Source organism: Rhizoctonia solani, chromosome 4 (assembly GCF_016906535.1).
Source record: "Rhizoctonia solani chromosome 4, complete sequence".
Classification (NCBI taxonomy): domain Eukaryota; kingdom Fungi; phylum Basidiomycota; class Agaricomycetes; order Cantharellales; family Ceratobasidiaceae; genus Rhizoctonia; species Rhizoctonia solani.
In genome coordinates this window covers 684,618-702,691 of record NC_057373.1, presented here as the reverse complement: position 1 = coordinate 702,691, position 18,074 = coordinate 684,618, and the positions used below count along the sequence as shown (strand labels likewise).

The window sequence follows — 18,074 nt, the reverse complement described above, 5'->3', positions numbered from 1 at the left end:
CAGGGGGCACACACTCCGGAAGACTTTTTGCCGTCTCGGATATGGAAAGCCATTTAACGGTATTTCCTGTGACTGGGGTTCTTTATGCGTAATGATGCACTGGGTATACATGGAGTATAAACCCTTTGCTCTTCACTCTTGACTATAAAGCAGCCCCAAGAGCGGTCTAAACTCTCAAATCACCCCTCGTCTGCCACCGAGTTAACTATGACAGATTCCACACTTCCAAATTTCGAATTTCAGAGGGAAGCCCATGTGTATCAAAGACTTGAGGGCGGGAAGCACATAACTTCCATAAGCTCCGAGCTGCCAGACGGCTTGGTTGTGTTCGAAGGTGACTTTAATGGTAGGTCGAAGCGAATCTAGTCGTCAAGGTGGCTCATCGATCCTATAAAACTACTTAGTCAACTTGAACACCCATGGCCCGGGTGACATTCCCGAGACGAATGGCATATTCTACTACAACGAACCTCTGGAATCAAAGGAACAAGTATACGCCTCGTACTTTAGGGATGAATCAGGTCCCAAACAGGGGTTGGTTCGCATCGTACTCGCTGACGATCCTTCATCGGAACCATTTGCCTATGTAAGCTTCTTGAGACCTCTGCTAGCGCTCCTTATGGATACCGTGCTCATCACGTTCATAAACAAACATGCATTTAGTATGAAAGTGGGTTTAATTATTTTTTTACATGCTATGTAGGTGCTCTAACCTTTACTGTGATATCTATAGGTCATCGGGAGCTCCCAGAAATTGTTTTTATCAATGATTCTCATGGGCCAGGAAGGCTTCTTCGTGTGCAAAAAGACTAGAGGGATGTTTGTGATGTGCTTGAAAGCAAGAGGCTGCCCGCGTAATCTTCAAAATTTGATGAATATTGTTAATTTGATGTCAAAAATGAATAAAACCGTACCGGCTTCTGAGATATAGACCACCGTGGACATTGATATGCTGGCCGCAGAAGATCTGAGCTCATTAATATGTTTGATAATTTGAATATGACACATTACATGTGAAGTGCTTTCCAAGTCGATCGGATGGGTTCGATATATTTTTCTACCCCTATTCAAGCCGAATGCTGGGCCGAATGACACCGTTTGCTCTGATACGTACGATTCTATGACGAGCAATGAAGAAGCTCAACCGAATGGTGTACATTGGCGATTCAGTCTGCTGACATCGCGCCGACAAGGAAAGCTTGTGCCTTGTACGTTCTGGACGCAAAGATCATGAAAGTGGAACTGGTGCACACCATCTCGAATATCAGGCAAGGTCCAGCCGCGATCAAAGGTGAACTAAACACAAAAGGGCCTCGCAGTTCCTGCCGCGTGTGGCTTGCCTTGATGCGCTTTCGATAGGTGGTTTATTCGGCATGAAAACAGCGTTCGCTTTTGCTCTTGCTGCCTTTGTTGTCTTTATCGTTACTTGGAGACATACAGACAACTGTGTGATTGAGATGACGGTCTTCAGCAATCAATGGTTACCCGTAGGAAGGCGCATGTAGAGGTATTCATGTTAATACAATGACCCGACACTGTCAGTTTTCATCTATAGCCTATGCAAGTTACTTGCCTCGCATGGTAAGACACGGGTAAATATTCAAGCGTAATAATGGTTCATGTACCCACACGAGAAATATAAATACATGGTCGACAGGTATACGCCCACCTTCATATTCACCAGGCACATACGCACCGAAGAAGATACTCCAGTTGTTCATGCAATTGATGAAGCAAAGCAAGTTTACGAAAAACCGTTTTATGTAACATCGGGAACTAAACGTGTTAGTAGCGGGGCGGTGAGAAACGAGGGCCAGCAGGAAAGTTTGAATGGATATTGTCCTAATTGATCGAGAGGAGAGCTCGAAGGTGTGTGTATGCGGACTTTCCTTTCAGCTCGGTCTGGTTTATAGGTCGTGATAATATTTTACTAAATGTCGCTTTGATCTATTCTCCCAAGTGTCTATGTGGGGCGTCGTCGTAATACTGGCGAGCTCATCAAGCCCCTTGCCAAAACGATCCTTTTCTATGGCATCAGAGTGTAGATAAGTAGTCATAATCCCCAACTCAAGCCAAGGTTGCTCGAATAGAATTTTCGATGTAACCATACATAACTTGCTCACCCTAATAAATTCGATCGGATTGCCCAGCTTGGCACGACCTCAGCAAACTAAATGCCAAACGCCACGCTCCCAACTTCCCCCAAAACACATCAAATGAAAAAACTAAATGAATAAAACAACTCGTACACACATGCATTTTACTACAACCAACAATCACACTGCATCCCACACCCACACCTCACACCCTCGGAGGCTCAACCAAATTAGCACCCAAGTTGTCCGGGACCGCGTACTTGAAATTGGTATCCTTTTTCAGTTTGCCACCAAAGAGCACGGGACCGTTCGCAGCGCGGTATTCGGCAATTCGTCGTTCGACTTCGGGACGGAAGTGGCGCATTAAACCTTGAATAGGCCATGCGGCCGCATCTCCGAGCGCGCAAATGGTTTTCCCCTCGACCTGTTAATTAAACCCGAACTTTAGCGATAAGAAATTTCACCAAAAGGGAATAATCAATGTACCTGCTTGGTCAACTCCAGAAGCATGTCAATCTCGCGTTCGTGTGCTCGGCCGTGTTCCAGCCGGGCCATCATGTTCATCATCCAGGTTGTACCTTCTCGGCAGGGTGTGCACTGTCCACACGATTCGTGCTTGTAGAACTGGCACCAGGGGTTGCAATTAGGTTTTGTAATCGGACCGGGCAAGTGGGGTACTGACCTTGGAGAATCGGGAAATGGCCTGGACGACGTCCGTTTGCTTGTTCATGACAATGACGGCACCCGTTCCAAGACCAGACTGGGCATCCTTGAGCGAGTCAAAGTCCATGCTATCATGCCGTGAGGGTTTGCTCGGAAATCAAATCGACAATCGGCTTACAGAACTTCCTCGCACATCTTCTTGGGCAAGATGGGTACCGAGCTTCCACCTGGCACGATTCCCAACAAGTTGTCCCATCCGCCGACCACACCACCACAGTGTTTCTCAATCAAATCCTTGAGTGGGATACTCATTTCCTCCTCGATAACACAGGGGTTGTTCACATGTCCCGAAATGCAGAACAATTTAGTTCCCTGATTCCGAGCACGGCCAAAGCCTGCAAACCAAGCTCCACCACGACGACAGATGGTCGGCGAGACAGCCACAGTCTCGACATTCGCAACCGTCGTCGGGCATCCAAACAACCCAACGTCGGCTGGGAAAGGAGGCTTGAGGCGGGGTTTGCCCTGTTTCCCTAATTACCACAAAATGAGATTAAACTGAATGGTCAAGGAACGAGGAACATACCCTCGATAGACTCGATCAGGGCGGTTTCCTCGCCACAGATATAGGCACCAGCGCCACGGTGAACGTAAACGTCAAAATCGTATCCAGAACCGCAGGCGTTTTTGCCGATGAGGCCGGCACGATAGGCTTCATTGATGGCTTGTTGGACGTGCGAGGCTTCTTGGTAGAACTCGCCGCGGATATAGATGTACGCTAGTGGAATTGATAAGATAATGGTCAATAGATCTAGGTGCATGGCGTACCTGCGCTGGCGTTCATGGCGCGACCTGCGACGAGACAACCCTCGACGAGCTTGTGTGGATCACCACGCATGATCTCACGGTCTTTGCACGTGCCTGGTTCTCCTTCGTCGGCGTTGACAACGAGGTACCGAGGCCTATACAAAGAAATGAGCATATACAAATGAAGGAATAATTAATTGATCTGACCGTTTATCTTTTTCCCATCCCGGCTTGTTCATAAAGCTCCACTTTAATCCACTAGGGAATCCTGCACCACCTCGGCCGCGTAATCCGGACTCCTTGACCTGGTTAATGATCCAACTGTCGCCCTTGAGCAAGATGTCCTTTGTGCGATGCCAATCACCACGAGATTGAGCACCCTTGAGGCCATGGTCGTGTCGACAGTATGCGTTTGTGAAGATTCGGTCTTGGTCCTTGAGGCCTCCGTATCGCTTGACGGGAGGATCCTGGACGGTGGCAAAGCCACGGGCGAGACGGGCAGTCGCAGTCGCTGGCCTGAGTCGGGCAAGCATTGCTGTCGTCGTTTCTATCCAATGAAGATCGGGGCGTTGAATCGGGCGCTTACGGGCCCAGGAAAAGTATGCGCCGGGCGGTAAGATTTCAAACGCCCGGCGCTAGGGTATTACGAGAGTTCGGCCGGCAACTGACGTCCGGTTTCACTGCCATCATAGCATCTCTGTCGTTTACACTTTACCTCCATGTCGACTACTGTCTTGTCCCCACCCAAGTCTATACCTCTATCGCCGTCTGACCATCCACCTGGGTCATCGCATAGTCCGCTAATGTCGTCTCCGGAGCTGACCGAGGTTAATCCGGTGCACCTGATGGCAACGGCCAACCTGCCCGCGTCGCGCGAAGTGCATCTGGAACGAGCGGACTCGACACAGATCGTTCTTCGCACAGGACCGCAGCCAGACTCTCTACTGGAGCGGGCAGAGCGCAAGTTAGGAAATGTTGGTCATGCCGTATCAGCTGCCGTACACCCCCATACGCGGTCGTCAGATGCAAACAAATATGGGGCCATGATGGTTGATTCGCCGCGCGCGACAAGTCCAACAAGTCTTCCGCAGTCGGATGCTTCTGGACCAATCAGGAAGCTCTATCCAACTGGTCCGAGTTTCAACCCTCCTCCCTCGCCCCCAGCCTCCGACGAAGGAGTACCGCGGGACGACGATGTTATCGCTGCTCTCCACGCACAGCCTCGTTCAGACTCCCCCGAGCCCAAGCTGGCTTCAGCGGCCCCTCCCACTGTTTCTTTCAACTCGGAAGAGCCCAGTGGCGGCGATGGCCTTTTACATCCAACACGAGCACCGGCCCCCACACGCCGAAACACTACAGGCACCCTTGCTACCCCCGCCCCCAAGACCCGAAAAATGGCACACTCCCATTCTCAATCAGGCGGCCCCAGCTTGAGTCACACTCGCACCCGAAGCCAGACGATGGCAGGTCAGGACCTTCATTCCGACATCCTCAAAGAGGCAGAGCAAATACGAAGAGAGCGTGACTCCAAGCGAGCCAAGGAGGACAAGGCCAAGGAGCCTGAGGCCGACAAGGTGTTGGTCGGAAACTTGATCGGCGAGGGCCACACCAACTATGTGTTGATGTACAACATGCTCAACGGCATCCGTGTTAGCGTGAGTCACCTGCCAATTCAAACTGAAATTATTCCATTTCAACTCGCTAATTCTACGTGATATAGGTCTCCCGTTGTCAAGCCAAGTTGAAGCGCTCATTAACCGATGAAGACTTTACCGCCGCCCACAAATTCTCTTTTGACACCATCGGCAACGAACTCACCCCATCGGCCAAGTACGATTTCAAGTTCAAGGATTACGCACCCTGGGTCTTCCGCTCTTTACGGGAAGAGCACTTTGCGCTTGATCCTGCCGATTACCTCGTTTCTCTCACTGGGAAGTACATCCTATCGGAACTTGGTTCCCCGGGCAAGTCTGGCTCGTTTTTCTATTACTCCCGAGATTATCGTTTCATCATCAAGACTATCCACCACGCCGAACACAAATTCCTCCGCAAAATTCTCCCACAGTACTACGCCCACGTCGCAGCCAACCCACACACCCTCTTGTCTCGTTTCTATGGATTACATCGTGTCAAGCTGCCCCACGGCCGCAAGATTCATTTTGTCGTCATGAACAACCTCTTCCCCGCTCACCTCGACATTCACGAGACGTACGATTTGAAAGGAAGTACCGTCGGTCGTGAATACGACGAGGCCAAAGCTCGAGAGAACCCCCGCGCCGTGCTCAAGGACGTCAACTGGATTCACAGGCACAAGCAACTCGAGTTTGGGCCGGAGAAGCGAGCATTCTTGGTCGCTCAACTAGAACGGGACAAGCAATTCTTGCAAACGGTCGGTGTGATGGATTACTCGCTGCTAGTAGGGATACACAACGTCAAACGAGGGAACCGGGACAACCTCCGCCGAAATACTCTCAAAGTCTTCTCTCCTACCCCTCGCCGACAACCTTCAAAAGCCAAGACGGCCAAATACCAGATTCAGACGACCGGAACTGAGCTGGCCGAGCAAGATTTGCCCGACGGATTGCGAGAAGACCAGTCCCGGTTTATCTTCTACGCCGATGATGGAGGGTATCGTGCCACGGGAGAGGACAACAGGTCGATGGGCACCGTATACTATCTTGGTGTGATTGACATATTGACGCCCTGGAATACAAAGAAAAAGCTTGAGAATATGTGGAAGGGATTGAGCGCTGATCGGGTATGTCCTTGTTCCTGTCCATTATCGCCCGCTCTCGATCGGTCTGACAAGGCTAATCTTGACTTTCTGCCTTTATTAGCACAAGATCAGCCCCGTGCCCTCGCACGAATATGGCGAGCGCTTCTTCTCGTTCTTGAAAGCTGTGATGAGGGGAGGGGAGGGAGGGGAGACGTTCTTGCCCAAGGAGGAGCAAGCAAAGGAGGAAAAGGGGAAAGAAAAGGAAGAAGCGCAACCGGAGACGGAGACGGAAAAGCCGAGTGGAGAGGCACAACCCGCTGAACCATCGTCAAGTGGACAATAGAGTCATTCGCCGGCCGTAGCTCTGATTGTCCCTCTATTAATCTCAACCTTATCCTAACCATCACGCTCTTCGACGTTCCCTCTCACGCCCCCACCCTCGATTTCCATCATTTCTAGTTTGGTCGCACATATACCACTCGGACAGTAGTTCACCATTATCTGTGTATTGATATCCCATGCCCCCTCCCACTTTTCATATCTAGGTTTTTTAGTTGAAGCGACGTTTAGACGGACCGCACCCACTCTCCTTTTTTTGATTTGTTTCCTCTCTATCTCCTTGCTAGGTTGATTGAATTGTCGTTTGGTCGCCTCCTAAAGCCTGAAAGTCTGGCGTCTGTCGCTCCTTTGTTGACCTCTTCCTATTATTTTTTTGTCAAGTCAGTCCATGTGTGTGTTACTTGGACAAACCGGTCTTTTTTTATCGATCTCTAAGTACCCCCTCCCCTATGCAGTTTTGATCCTTTTTGTGCGGGTGTGTTGATGCAAAGGTGTGTGGTAATCGTACATATATGCATATGAACTTGGGTTGCATTTTGGGTTCTCGGATTCTTGAGTGTTCAGTGGTCGAATTTCAAATGATCGGCCAAACCTGGTAATGAAATGGGATGGTAATCGAGTATGCGAATTCGGGTCCTTGGTGTCCTTGTTGGATCGATATCTGCTCTGAAGCCAGATAAATGCGTTCTTACGCTCATTTTTATGTATACATAATTAGACTGGTTCGTTAGCCCTTGCGGCAAATGGGTTTGTTTGATCGCAAATTTGTGCCAGAAAAAATGGGACGATGTCACCTGATATTCATTAAAAAAAAAAAATCATACTTAAGGAGCTACATACGAGCAAGCCACCTGATATTCCATAGATTTATCATGAAACGGCATAAATGCCGATGATCTGGCTTTCCAAGGTGGCTAGGATATATACATCTAGTGTGTTCAGCGCTAATTAGCATGAATGAGTTAGGTCTAAAATGGTTGGTTGTTTCTTTTTTCGAGGGAAAGACTTTGTGCAAGTTTAATGAAACGAACCCTGATTGCTGACATGGCCTGGACGCGGAGATCCCGTGAAACGCCTGTCAAACTGTTTAGGGTAAAATTGCTGTGCCTTGTTCGCAACAAACGTCGTACCAACATTGATTGGGTTTGCTTGGATTAATTATGCATGGGCTCTCAAGACACTCCGAATCCACTTGGTTTACAATCCAGGTGATCGCATAAAGTATGACAGCCTCGAAAAGCAAGCATACCTTATCTGTGTGTTAAAACGTGCTAGAAATTAAAGTAATTGAGTGGAGCAAATCATCTCCTTGGAGGGGGCCGCAATCGTGGATTTGCAATGACATAGCAACATTAGGAAAACGCCTCAAGCCACCCTTATCTGGACAAAGACTAGCCAAATGTTGTAACCCAACAAACGTTTGGTGGCTCTACCTCAAAACATACCCCAGCTGTCAGTCCACACAGTAGCGTATCTGAATAGACGCTGGGGCTCCGTATCCATTATTGAACGTCTGTAAATGTTTGCTCGTGGTCACGTCCTTTGTTGCGATTGAGTCACACGATTAAGCCGTTTGTCGACACAACCATATAGTCTCGTGCCCGAGTGGGAGTATAGAAATTTTTGGTTAAACCCGTCTGTTACACCCTAGTCGCGCATATAATAGATTCTATTAAAACCAAGGAGGTATTAAGACTGGAATTTGTAGGAGTGCTTCACAATCTTATGGATGCAAGTAGATTTCCAGGTATGAGATCAATTGAGTAGCGGTATTTTTTCGTGATTGTCGCTGACTACTCGCAGTTCGATCACTCTATTTTAGTTCCAGCCACCCTCATATTTATATGCGTATATTGATAGATACCCAGTAATGTACACGAGAGATAAAGTTTGGCCTTTTAACTACGACGTTTAAAAACTAGGGGAACTTTCATCGGAGTAACGGTACTTCGTTGTATAGGATTTAAGAAGCGTGCTTCCCGCTCCTTAACCGGAAACGCCAGTTAGCACGAAGCTGTAGACATTAAGTATGATGCGAGAAACTCACAAGCGCACTCTCTCCTGGAATGGCGGGAAATTTCTCCTTATCGATCTTAATTTCGTATCGTTCTAATAACAGAGCAAGTGCGACGGTTCCCTCAACTTCTGCGAATCTATGAAGGAAAGTGCGTTTGTTAAGTTTATTATCGGTGTTGTGCGGAAATTTTTCGAGCGTTGCTCACCTTCGTCCGATGCACGAGCGCATTCCAGTGGAAAAGGCGAGGAATGCATCCTTGTTATGAGGTTCCATAAATCTTTTGGGGCGGAATTTTTCAGGCTCAGCCCAATAGGTAGCTACCGTTCGATAGTAAGATTCAATCTATGTGGTGATATTGTTTGATGGGACATACGATTGTAGTGAACCGCAGTAAGAGAGAGCCAAATATTTGACCCCTTGGGGATAAAGAAATTCTCGCGCGTATTCTCGTCTGCCCCTGGACCGTTGCGAGCAACGCTTACGACCGAGTCCTGGGTGGCGATCCTGGCGACGTGAGATGTCTTGAAACTCACTTGAATAATATTGCTCAAGGAAACACAAACCAAATCACTCACTACAGGATACAATCGTAGGCTTTCCCAAAATACGCATTCTACAAGATGGATATCCTTTAAATTTGAGTAATGCTGTTCTCAGATATGAGTGGAATGTAGAAATTTCACATGGCAGTTCAATTCATACTCACAAGTCCACCATGTGACCGCACGACCTCCTCGATCTGTGCGTACACTTCCTGTTGAACCTCTGGATATAAAGCCAACAAACCAAGACAGAACGAGATTGCATGAGCAGTGCTCTCGTGTCCTGCAAACAGGAACAGGAAGATATTTCCTAGTGCACTATTCAATACTCAGTGCACATGAGATAGCACCACACTCACCGGCAACTTCCTTGTCATCCAACCCTTTTCCTCCATCCCATGTATTCTCACAATTCGCCGAGAGGAGAAGATTAATGAGGCTGTCAGGAGCCAATTTTGGTTCATGCATATCTTGTGACTGATCGCCAGTTACTTCGGAGCTTTTCTGGCCCAATGCAACCATATCGGTGAGATACTGTCCAAATTCGGAAAACGCAGTTGTGATATCTCTCGTTGTCTTGGTTAGATTCTTGGCCCATGTTGGAATTAATGCCCTTTGGTTATTCCAGTGGTTAAATTGGCTTCAATACGAGGCTTTTACTCCATACCTGCCAATCAAGTTCCTGGAAACGGTGCGAACTGCATTGGAGAAGGACATCTGATGTCCTTGAGGAATCTTATCATCTACTGGGTCCCAGCTAATTCGACGACCGAATCCTGCCATCGAAATAACAAGTAGACCTAACTATGTGGACAATGCGAAGTTATAAATTTGAAGGTATGGGTACCCAACCAAACACTCACCGTTTCGGTCACGTCAGATACATTATCGATATGGACTTCTTTACACCCTCGTCTATCCCAGATTCTAAATAGGCGTCGCATAATGTCCTCTGTCTCTGACCAGACAAGACGGATGTTTTTCTGGCTCGCAATCTCAGAGATTTGATAGGTTATGAACAAGAATAGGTTCTACCTCATTAAAGGCCCGTTGAGTTTGCTTGCGGTGCCGCCTCCAAACTTCACCTTCGGCCATCAGCAGACTTTGGCCATAGCATCCCACGAATCGGTCGAGATATTCTACATCCTTTACGTAAATATGCTTTTGCGTGGTAATGATCTGAGGGCGAATTACTGAATGATAACTCGCGAACAAAAACAGACAATACTATAGACTCCATACCTTGATCGCCTGGGGGTCAGCGATATAAACGTTGGGTCGTAGGTTGGTCATCGCTACTTGAATATAAGCATCTTTCCTCGCACGCAAGAATTCTAGATTCATTATTGGGGTTGTTATTGAACGTCCTACAGCCAAAATGAACCTGAAATCCGGACATACCGCTGTATTTGGCGCGAAGTGTTCGGTCTCCGCCATAAACGACCCCCGGGATATCGACCCCATCAGGAAGTAAAAGTCTCAGTAGTGTCCTAGAGTAGATACAGTTTGTAATCTGAGAACATATGGCCGTATAATGCGCGCTTACTCTTCAGAAACCACGATGTGTTGGTGTGCACCATACTTGCGACCCACATGTAGCATTTGTAGATATCTAACAAAGCCGTATAGCGCAGCAGCGGATAATACAGCAGAAAAAGCAGTCTTTGGTAGCATCTCCATGGTCGTCGACTGGTTGCTAGTACGAAAAACAAGCCACCGTTTGCCTTGAGTTGAAAGAAATATGCAATTCGTCTCATCTGCCTGACAATAGTACTGCCATCAAATGCTTTTTATTAGGGTTAGCAAGGGGTATCATGGCCATTGAAGGTCTCCAATCAGGAAAGGTCCGAGACAGGGTGCGTCGCGGAGATTGAAAGCCAAAACTCCTGCTCCACGGTGTAACCTTTTTGTTTGGATCTACCAAACAGTGGATCCATTTGACTGGTGATCGAGTCGAAGCAAGCATAGTACGATGGATCGGGGCGAAGCTGTAACAACTGGTCAATGATTTTTAATATAGGCCTTGCAATTGCAAGCTCTCAAATACCATGGCAAAACAGTGGTAGTTGTGGATGTTAGGAGTGTTAGAATATAACACTAGGCGAAGTGGTACTGGTGGTAGAAAGCTCGGAATAGTTGGTAATTATACAAGCGCATGAACATATCGTGGTCTCAGAGATTTGCAAGATACAAGTATCGGTAGGTAACGGAAACCCGCGGGCGGCGATCGACTACTTCCGATTCTGGACCACCAAATATTCCATTTATGGGGAAAGGTCTTGTGACCTTAACTATTGAGATATAGCAGCAGCACGAAATTTAGCGTATCGAGTAAGAAAGGTCAAAACTATTTGCAATATTCATAATTAGGCGCTTCTCTGTCATCTGCTGGTCGCCGGAGGGGTGTATGCTTCGAAGTCCCCCAATGTGACATCAGAGAAGCATATACCTTGCATCGCGAATGGTTTAATAAGAATCAGTGCCATGAGATTAAGGCAGAACTATATAGCTCTCTTCAAAGCTCATAAGAACGCACGTATTTGCTCTATTCAGAAAAATGGAAACTATGGAAGATAGCGCTTGTTTCCCGTTGGTGGAGGAGTCCTGTGTAATCTACTCGAGAGAAGTTATAGATACTCATTTTCGATCTACTTAATTGTTGATGCTGCTGTATGCTGTCCTTTAATCAGGTCCAAAAAAGTCAATCAGACTTACGATCACATTTATCACGTGATACGAGACCTGGCTTCGTTTGAGGCCACCATGACCAGCGCACCGAATCCGACCACAACATGGGAGCCTGTGCAAGATGGGGAAGTATTTTATAGGTACGCGAATGTGCATATCTTTGAATGCAACTTATTGTTTCCATAGTACTCGAGAAGTGTATCAAATGATGTGGCAGCTGAATGATCTCACTGATTTTATTATTGCTGGGGCAAGATATGGAGGTCCATTAGGTGAGTGAGTGTCAAATATGAACTCTAATATACCAGATACTAATAAAAGACATAGCCTTGATGCGAGATACCTCGAAGCTTGTAGCCTTGGGTCGACATTCCGTATCGAAGCCCCAAATTATTATATATTCGTCAGCTGGAAATCTAATTAACACCATTCCAGTAAGCTGTCCATCTCTTCCAAACGTAATTGCGTATTAAATTAGCTAGTGGGACCAAGGGAAAGTTATCTCTTTGGGCTGGACGCACGATGAGCGTCTTGTAACTCTAAACGAGGAAGGGACTTACAGGATTCATGAACTCTCTGGAGCCTATACCCAACATTCGCTCGGCACTGACGCGGCAGATATCGGTATAATGGACGCTAGAATACATGAACATGGTCTAGTAGCTCTTACCAACCAACTCACATTCCTGGAGGTCAAAGAGTGGTCCGGAACTAAACCCCTCGCGCTTGCACTGCCTGAACCCTCGTTGGACGGCGCGCCCCATGGGTGGTCGATTGTCCCTCCTGATGCAGCAATAAGTAAACATATTGAAGTACTTGTCGCGAGTGGGAACACAATTTTGAGTGTGGACGCGTTGGAGTGCGTCGATCAGCGTGTGGGGAGAGGGCCATTCCTTTCCATTGCACCAAGTCCAAATGGCAAGAGTATTGCCCTGCTTACATCTTCGGGGCTAGTATGGGTCGTTTCTGCGGATTTTACAAAGAGCTATGCAGGTGAGTATTAAACAAGTCGGATATTGGTGTCGGCTGAGAAGTTTCTTTGAGAGTATGACTCCACACAGGATAGCCCAGCTCTTCCGAGGCAGGTTGTCTGGTGTGGGAATGACGCTGTCGTATTATCTTATGCTTCTGGGCTACTGGTTATCCTCGGTCCATTTGGGGACACGATTAAACATTACTATCCTGGCACTCCTCATGTTGTCGGAGAGGTCGATGGTGCACGTGTGGTCTGTATAGATCGATGCGATTGGATACAAAAGGTTCCCCGTAAGCCGGAATGTTATAGAAACCGTTTCAGCCTCTAACAGATCTATAGAATCTTCAATGAACGCACTGGGTCCAACATCGACCCACCCAGCAGCTCTACTCCTACACGCTTCCGAACAATTCAGTCAACGCGTTCCAAGTGCACACGACTCCGTGCGAGCGATCCGGCCGGAACTCGCTGGCGCTGTGGATACGCTTGTCGATGCTGCAGGACGTGAATGGGACGGAGTATGGCAACGAAAGTTGATGAGTGTTAGTTGAGTGGTCTTGATCTCCTGGATCATTTCTAAGAGAGTTTGTGTTTAGGCTGCCGCATTTGGACGAGGATTCCTAGACATGTATGATCCAACTGATTTTGTCGCGATGGGCAAGACGCTCAAAGTGTTGAATGCGGCTCGGTACTATGAGATCGGAATTCCGATCACTTATGCCCAGTACGTTTCTCGCTTATTCTCATGATTTGATTAATCATGACTCCGTGGTAGGTACCAACACACGTCGGCCACACATATAATCGCTCGACTTACTGCTCGAAATGAGCATCTTCTTGCATTGCGTATCGCAGAATTCTTAGGTCAGCCGCCAGACACAGTACTCAAGCACTGGGCGTGCGCTAAGATAGCCAAGAGTGGGAAGATCAAAGGTATTTGTCGCATTCTATCTCGTTTCATTTGTATATTTACGGTGCAATAGCCGAGGACCCAGATGCTCCAGCGGATAAAGCAGACAAAGATGTCTGCCATGCGATCGTCGAGAAGTTCCGCGCGACTCCTGGGGCGAGTTTCGCAGATATTGCGAAACGGGCCTGGGAACTGGGAAGAGGGAGGCTGGCTACTATGGTATATAACCCCCAACCAAACTTGAGAATTCACACTACTAATGTGGCGAGGTATAGCTACTTGATCATGAGCCTCGACCGGGTGAACAGGTTCCATTACTATTACAGATGAAGGAAGAGAGATTAGCTCTTATCAAAGCCGTGGATAGTGGCGACACCGATCTAGGTCCGTATGCCGATTTCGCTTGGGGGTGTATTATAATTGACAAATAGAGTCACTCAGTTTACTTGGTTTTGTTGCAGCTCAAGAAGCAGTCTTCTCTTGGAGACTTCTTTAGGTTGCTGGAGGATGGAGGAGAGAAGTATAGTCCTGCCGTACGACTGCTAGAGGTTATTACTTGACTGTACACTTGCGGGATCTTTCTTATGTCTTTTCTAGGTCTATGCTCGGGAACAAGACCGTGAATTGCTGAAAGATTTTTACTACCAAGACGATAAACGTGTCGCTTCTGCCCTACTGGCGCTAGATGATGCGCGAACAGCTAAAATGGTTGATAACAGGATCGAGCTTGTACGTGCGGCTGCTAAATTCTTTAGTGAGGACCGAGAACGAGGATGGGAAGCCAAAGTGAGTCGCACACCACTTGCTCGGGCTATAGTGACTCATTGGACGATAGGCGATGGACGAAAGCGTCAGATTGCTCACATTCCAGCAACAGTTGGAAAAAGATCTGGAAGGAAGAGTGGAAGTTGTCGGGCTTAGTGTGAATGCCACGATTCGGGCGTGCTTGTTGAATGGACAATCGAAGAAAGCTGAAAAGGTCCGAGCAGATTGGAAAGTTCCAGACAAACGGTTAGGATACACATAACAGAATCGTTCCTCGACTAATGCTTTCCAACAGATTCTGGTACGTCAAGCTCTACGCACTGACGGAACTCCGAGATTGGGATGGTCTGGAACAACTGGCCAAGTCGAGGCGCTCGCCAATTGGTTACGAACCATTCGTAACTCACTTGGTGGCTCAAGGCCATTTAAAGCAAGCTGCTTCCTACGTACCACGATGTGACGCGCCCAAGAGAGCAGAACTATATGTCAAGTGCGGAGAATGGAGATCTGCTGGCGAAGAATGCAAGACGCGGGGTGACAAGGCGAAGCTCGAGTGAGTGGGAACCTGGATTTCTTCTTAAAGACATGTCACTAATGGTCGATTCCAGAGAAATCAGGAGGCGAGCTCCGAATAATCTTGTGGCGAGAGAGTTGGAGCAAATCTTGTCCACGATGCGGTAAATAGTCGAACTGGGTAGGACGAGATGTATTATACAACATACGGACAATGGGCGGTAATAATAAACAGAGCAAAGTCAGCCATCGCGCGTCATGCGCTCTTTTGTTCGCTCCATGGCTACAAACATGGGGGCTTAGTGAGAAAATAAACGAGCGAAAAGCAGACGCACGATTGTATTGGAGTAACTTCTCAATGAGGTCTACGTGTGTGAGAACCATACGTCTGCAGCAGTATCGTTTCAGTCCTAGTTGGTCCATTGCGTCTCTGTTTAAGTAGATACCGTGTGAGCCAGAGCCAAATGCTCAGTCGTCAAACGTACCCTTCAGTCACATCATCCCTCAGCAACTTGACGTAGTCCTCCCATTTATCTCCAATGACCTTTCCGCATGTAAAGCACCTAACCGGGATAATCTGCGAACAATTAATACTGGAAAAAGGTTACACGATAAAATTGGCCGTGCGCACCATGGTGGCCAAGTGCAAGTCGTATGAATTTGCAATCGGCTGCCCGATCACAAATCAGAAATTTGTTTGGGAGGTGCCGCATAAGATCCTAGACCCGACTGCTTATTCAGGCGGCTCTCCCTTGACGATCACGACCACCGACGACTATGGAGTACGTTGCACCCCCTTCTGTCCATCGAGTGCTCTGTGCGGACTGCGGTATGTATACCGCCGGGACTGCTAATATCAATACTGATGCTATGTGCAGGCACACCCATTGAGCCAAATTCTGCCAACTTATGTATTGCTTGCTTGAGGAATTCGTGAGTGTGTATGTGATCTGGCCCGACTCTTAGCTAAATTTCCCTTTATAAAAGTGTTGATATCACAGAGGGGATCCCAAAGCAAGGTATGCTTATCTTCTATCATTCGATGCTCTGGTATCTCACAGTCGATAGCCACGGTTAACTATTGCCGCAACTGTGAACGGTTCCTTTCTCCCCCAAATACATGGACGATTGCCCAACCCGAATCACGAGAACTGCTTGCGATATGTCTCAAGAAGCTCAAGGGACTTAACAAAGTCCGTTTGATCGACGCCGGGTTCATCTGGACTGAGCCACATTCGAAGCGGGTAAAGGTCAAATTAACGATACAGAAAGAGGTAAGAGCATTACCGGGAAACAATAGGCAAGAATTAAATCAGATGAAAGGTGTTCACATCTACGATCTTACAACAAATATTTGAAGTCGAGTACATCGTCGTTTACGGCCAGTGCCCAGACTGCACTCGACTAGCAGCTAAGAATACCTGGAAAGCGATGGTCCAAGTTCGACAGAAAGTGAACCACAAGCGAACGTTCTTGTATCTGGAACAACTTATCCTCAAGCACTCGGCACAAAAGGATACAATTAATGTCAAGGAGGCGAAGGATGGTCTTGACTTTTTCTACACTCAGCGGAGTCATGCGATCAAAATGGTCGAATTCCTGAACGCTGTGGTACCTATCAGGTCTGTTCTATTTGCTGCATCGAAAAGCCGTGAAACTAATGGGTATATGCACGGGTAGATCCAAAGCATCTGAGCAGTTGCTTTCGACTGACACCCATTCAGGCACTTCTAATTACAAGTTCACTTATTCATGCGAGATCATCCCCATATGTAAAGACGACCTTGTATGTCTTCCATTAAAACTAGCTAGGAGCTTGAGTAACATTTCGTACGTGCTTCGCTTATCGTCCTTGAATTGGTTATTGAAATGTGTTGTAGTCCACTAACAGTATGCACCCGGGTTGGCAATTCGATCCATCTCATCGATCCAGCTACCTTAAGAAGCACCGACCTTAGTTCACCTATCTACTGGCGTACGCCATTCGAGAGTCTTGCGACCGTCTCAGATCTTGTCGAGTTCACCATCTTGGATATTGATCCGTCAGGGAAGACGAACGGTCGCTGGGTCCTCGCTGACGCCCAAGTAGCACCAAACAATGCGTTCCAGTCTCATTCAACAGGAATGGATGTTGATGAGCAAGAAGGGTCGACAAGTACAATATACCACACGCGTACTCACCTTGGTGGTATTCTCCAACCAGGTGACACAGCACTCGGATACTTCTTATCGCGAGCCAACTTCAACTCGGACGAGTTTGACGCATTGGACAGTTCGAGAGTCCCAGATGTTGTACTCGTGAAGAAGACGTATCCGAACAGACGAAAGAAGAGCCGTGCACGAAACTGGAGGCTTCGTTCGATCGCCAAGGAGGCTAACGAGGACGAGAGTGGCGAAGGCCGTGGTGCCTTGGGTCGACGAGGAGGTCTGGATCAGGCACGCGTCGAGGCAGACTACGAGGCGTTCTTGCAGGATCTAGAAGAGGATCCCGAGCTGCGTGCGACTGTCAATCTATATAAGAGCGAACCAAAGGAGCGGCCAGATGAGAAGAAGGTTGGAGGTGGCAAGAAGGGAGGCCAGTATGCCATGGAGGGTGTTGAGGCAACCGAGGAGGAAGAGGAGGATGAGGGTGATTTCCCGGAGGTGAAGATAGATGAATTACTGGATCACTTTGAGGAGATGGGACTAGAGGATGAGCAGAATGAGGCATAGTGGGATCTAGATGTGAGGTGATGTTTTGGTGACCAGAAGTTTATTAGTGAAGGAATGAAGTTGTCGTGGATGTTTTTGAAGTTAGACATGATGTAGGCTGTAAACGCTTGCTCTGTGGTTCGAATTTGGAAGTGCCAGTTGAACCTCCCACCGGAGGAGGGTAGAAGCGAAGGCAGTGTGCAACGAAGGTGAAGACCAACCCACTCACTAAACCCGAGGAGGAAGGTGACCCAATTCTTTGAGGCGTGGATGAGCCCAACTTTCATAATATTTAAATGAAATGAAGGGGTATGTACAGATAGAGGTATAGATAACGTATTCACAACCTAA

The 18,074-nt window shown here is 47.7% G+C and overlaps 7 protein-coding genes across 7 annotated transcripts; 4 read left to right on the top strand and 3 right to left on the bottom strand.

Moving 5' to 3' along the window:
• Positions 1 to 207: 207 nt before the first annotated feature.
• Positions 208 to 813, top strand: RhiXN_00193 (uncharacterized protein; the record flags this gene model as incomplete). The annotated part of the gene is made up of 3 exons (XM_043320012.1): positions 208 to 346; positions 405 to 662; positions 734 to 813. 3 exons carry the CDS (start codon positions 208 to 210, stop codon positions 811 to 813), a joined length of 477 nt encoding a protein of 158 aa, XP_043179024.1.
• Positions 814 to 2,301: 1,488 nt separating this feature from the next.
• Positions 2,302 to 4,099, bottom strand: RhiXN_00192 (Respiratory-chain NADH dehydrogenase 51 Kd subunit; the record flags this gene model as incomplete). Its single annotated transcript, XM_043320011.1, has 7 exons — positions 2,302 to 2,520; positions 2,583 to 2,720; positions 2,779 to 2,887; positions 2,938 to 3,292; positions 3,346 to 3,537; positions 3,588 to 3,721; positions 3,774 to 4,099. The coding sequence occupies 7 exons, from the start codon at positions 4,097 to 4,099 to the stop codon at positions 2,302 to 2,304; spliced, it is 1,473 nt and encodes a 490-aa protein (XP_043179023.1).
• A 186-nt stretch (positions 4,100 to 4,285) lies between these two features.
• Positions 4,286 to 6,625, top strand: RhiXN_00191 (1-phosphatidylinositol-4-phosphate 5-kinase; the record flags this gene model as incomplete). Its single annotated transcript, XM_043320010.1, has 3 exons — positions 4,286 to 5,221; positions 5,287 to 6,324; positions 6,404 to 6,625. 3 exons carry the CDS (start codon positions 4,286 to 4,288, stop codon positions 6,623 to 6,625), a joined length of 2,196 nt encoding a protein of 731 aa, XP_043179022.1.
• Positions 6,626 to 8,519: 1,894 nt separating this feature from the next.
• RhiXN_00190 (cytochrome P450 family protein) lies at positions 8,520 to 10,860 on the bottom strand (the record flags this gene model as incomplete). The annotated part of the gene is made up of 13 exons (XM_043320009.1): positions 8,520 to 8,606; positions 8,669 to 8,774; positions 8,844 to 8,955; positions 9,012 to 9,159; positions 9,214 to 9,285; positions 9,345 to 9,490; positions 9,540 to 9,793; positions 9,848 to 9,984; positions 10,044 to 10,163; positions 10,216 to 10,359; positions 10,423 to 10,514; positions 10,582 to 10,670; positions 10,727 to 10,860. The coding sequence occupies 13 exons, from the start codon at positions 10,858 to 10,860 to the stop codon at positions 8,520 to 8,522; spliced, it is 1,641 nt and encodes a 546-aa protein (XP_043179021.1).
• Positions 10,861 to 11,943: 1,083 nt separating this feature from the next.
• RhiXN_00189 (vacuolar protein sorting-associated protein 16) lies at positions 11,944 to 15,200 on the top strand (the record flags this gene model as incomplete). Its single annotated transcript, XM_043320008.1, has 15 exons — positions 11,944 to 12,008; positions 12,055 to 12,140; positions 12,196 to 12,302; positions 12,351 to 12,861; positions 12,913 to 13,134; positions 13,184 to 13,386; positions 13,441 to 13,568; positions 13,620 to 13,777; positions 13,828 to 13,973; positions 14,030 to 14,138; positions 14,196 to 14,287; positions 14,352 to 14,540; positions 14,590 to 14,765; positions 14,815 to 15,072; positions 15,128 to 15,200. 15 exons carry the CDS (start codon positions 11,944 to 11,946, stop codon positions 15,198 to 15,200), a joined length of 2,523 nt encoding a protein of 840 aa, XP_043179020.1.
• A 74-nt stretch (positions 15,201 to 15,274) lies between these two features.
• On the bottom strand, positions 15,275 to 15,666 carry RhiXN_00188 (DNA-directed RNA polymerases I, II, and III subunit RPABC5; the record flags this gene model as incomplete). The annotated part of the gene is made up of 4 exons (XM_043320007.1): positions 15,275 to 15,315; positions 15,368 to 15,462; positions 15,518 to 15,609; positions 15,664 to 15,666. 4 exons carry the CDS (start codon positions 15,664 to 15,666, stop codon positions 15,275 to 15,277), a joined length of 231 nt encoding a protein of 76 aa, XP_043179019.1.
• A 143-nt stretch (positions 15,667 to 15,809) lies between these two features.
• RhiXN_00187 (60S ribosomal export protein NMD3) lies at positions 15,810 to 17,744 on the top strand (the record flags this gene model as incomplete). Its single annotated transcript, XM_043320006.1, has 7 exons — positions 15,810 to 15,861; positions 15,911 to 15,965; positions 16,020 to 16,051; positions 16,101 to 16,306; positions 16,356 to 16,654; positions 16,713 to 16,862; positions 16,913 to 17,744. The coding sequence occupies 7 exons, from the start codon at positions 15,810 to 15,812 to the stop codon at positions 17,742 to 17,744; spliced, it is 1,626 nt and encodes a 541-aa protein (XP_043179018.1).
• Between the last annotated feature and the right edge of the window lie 330 nt (positions 17,745 to 18,074).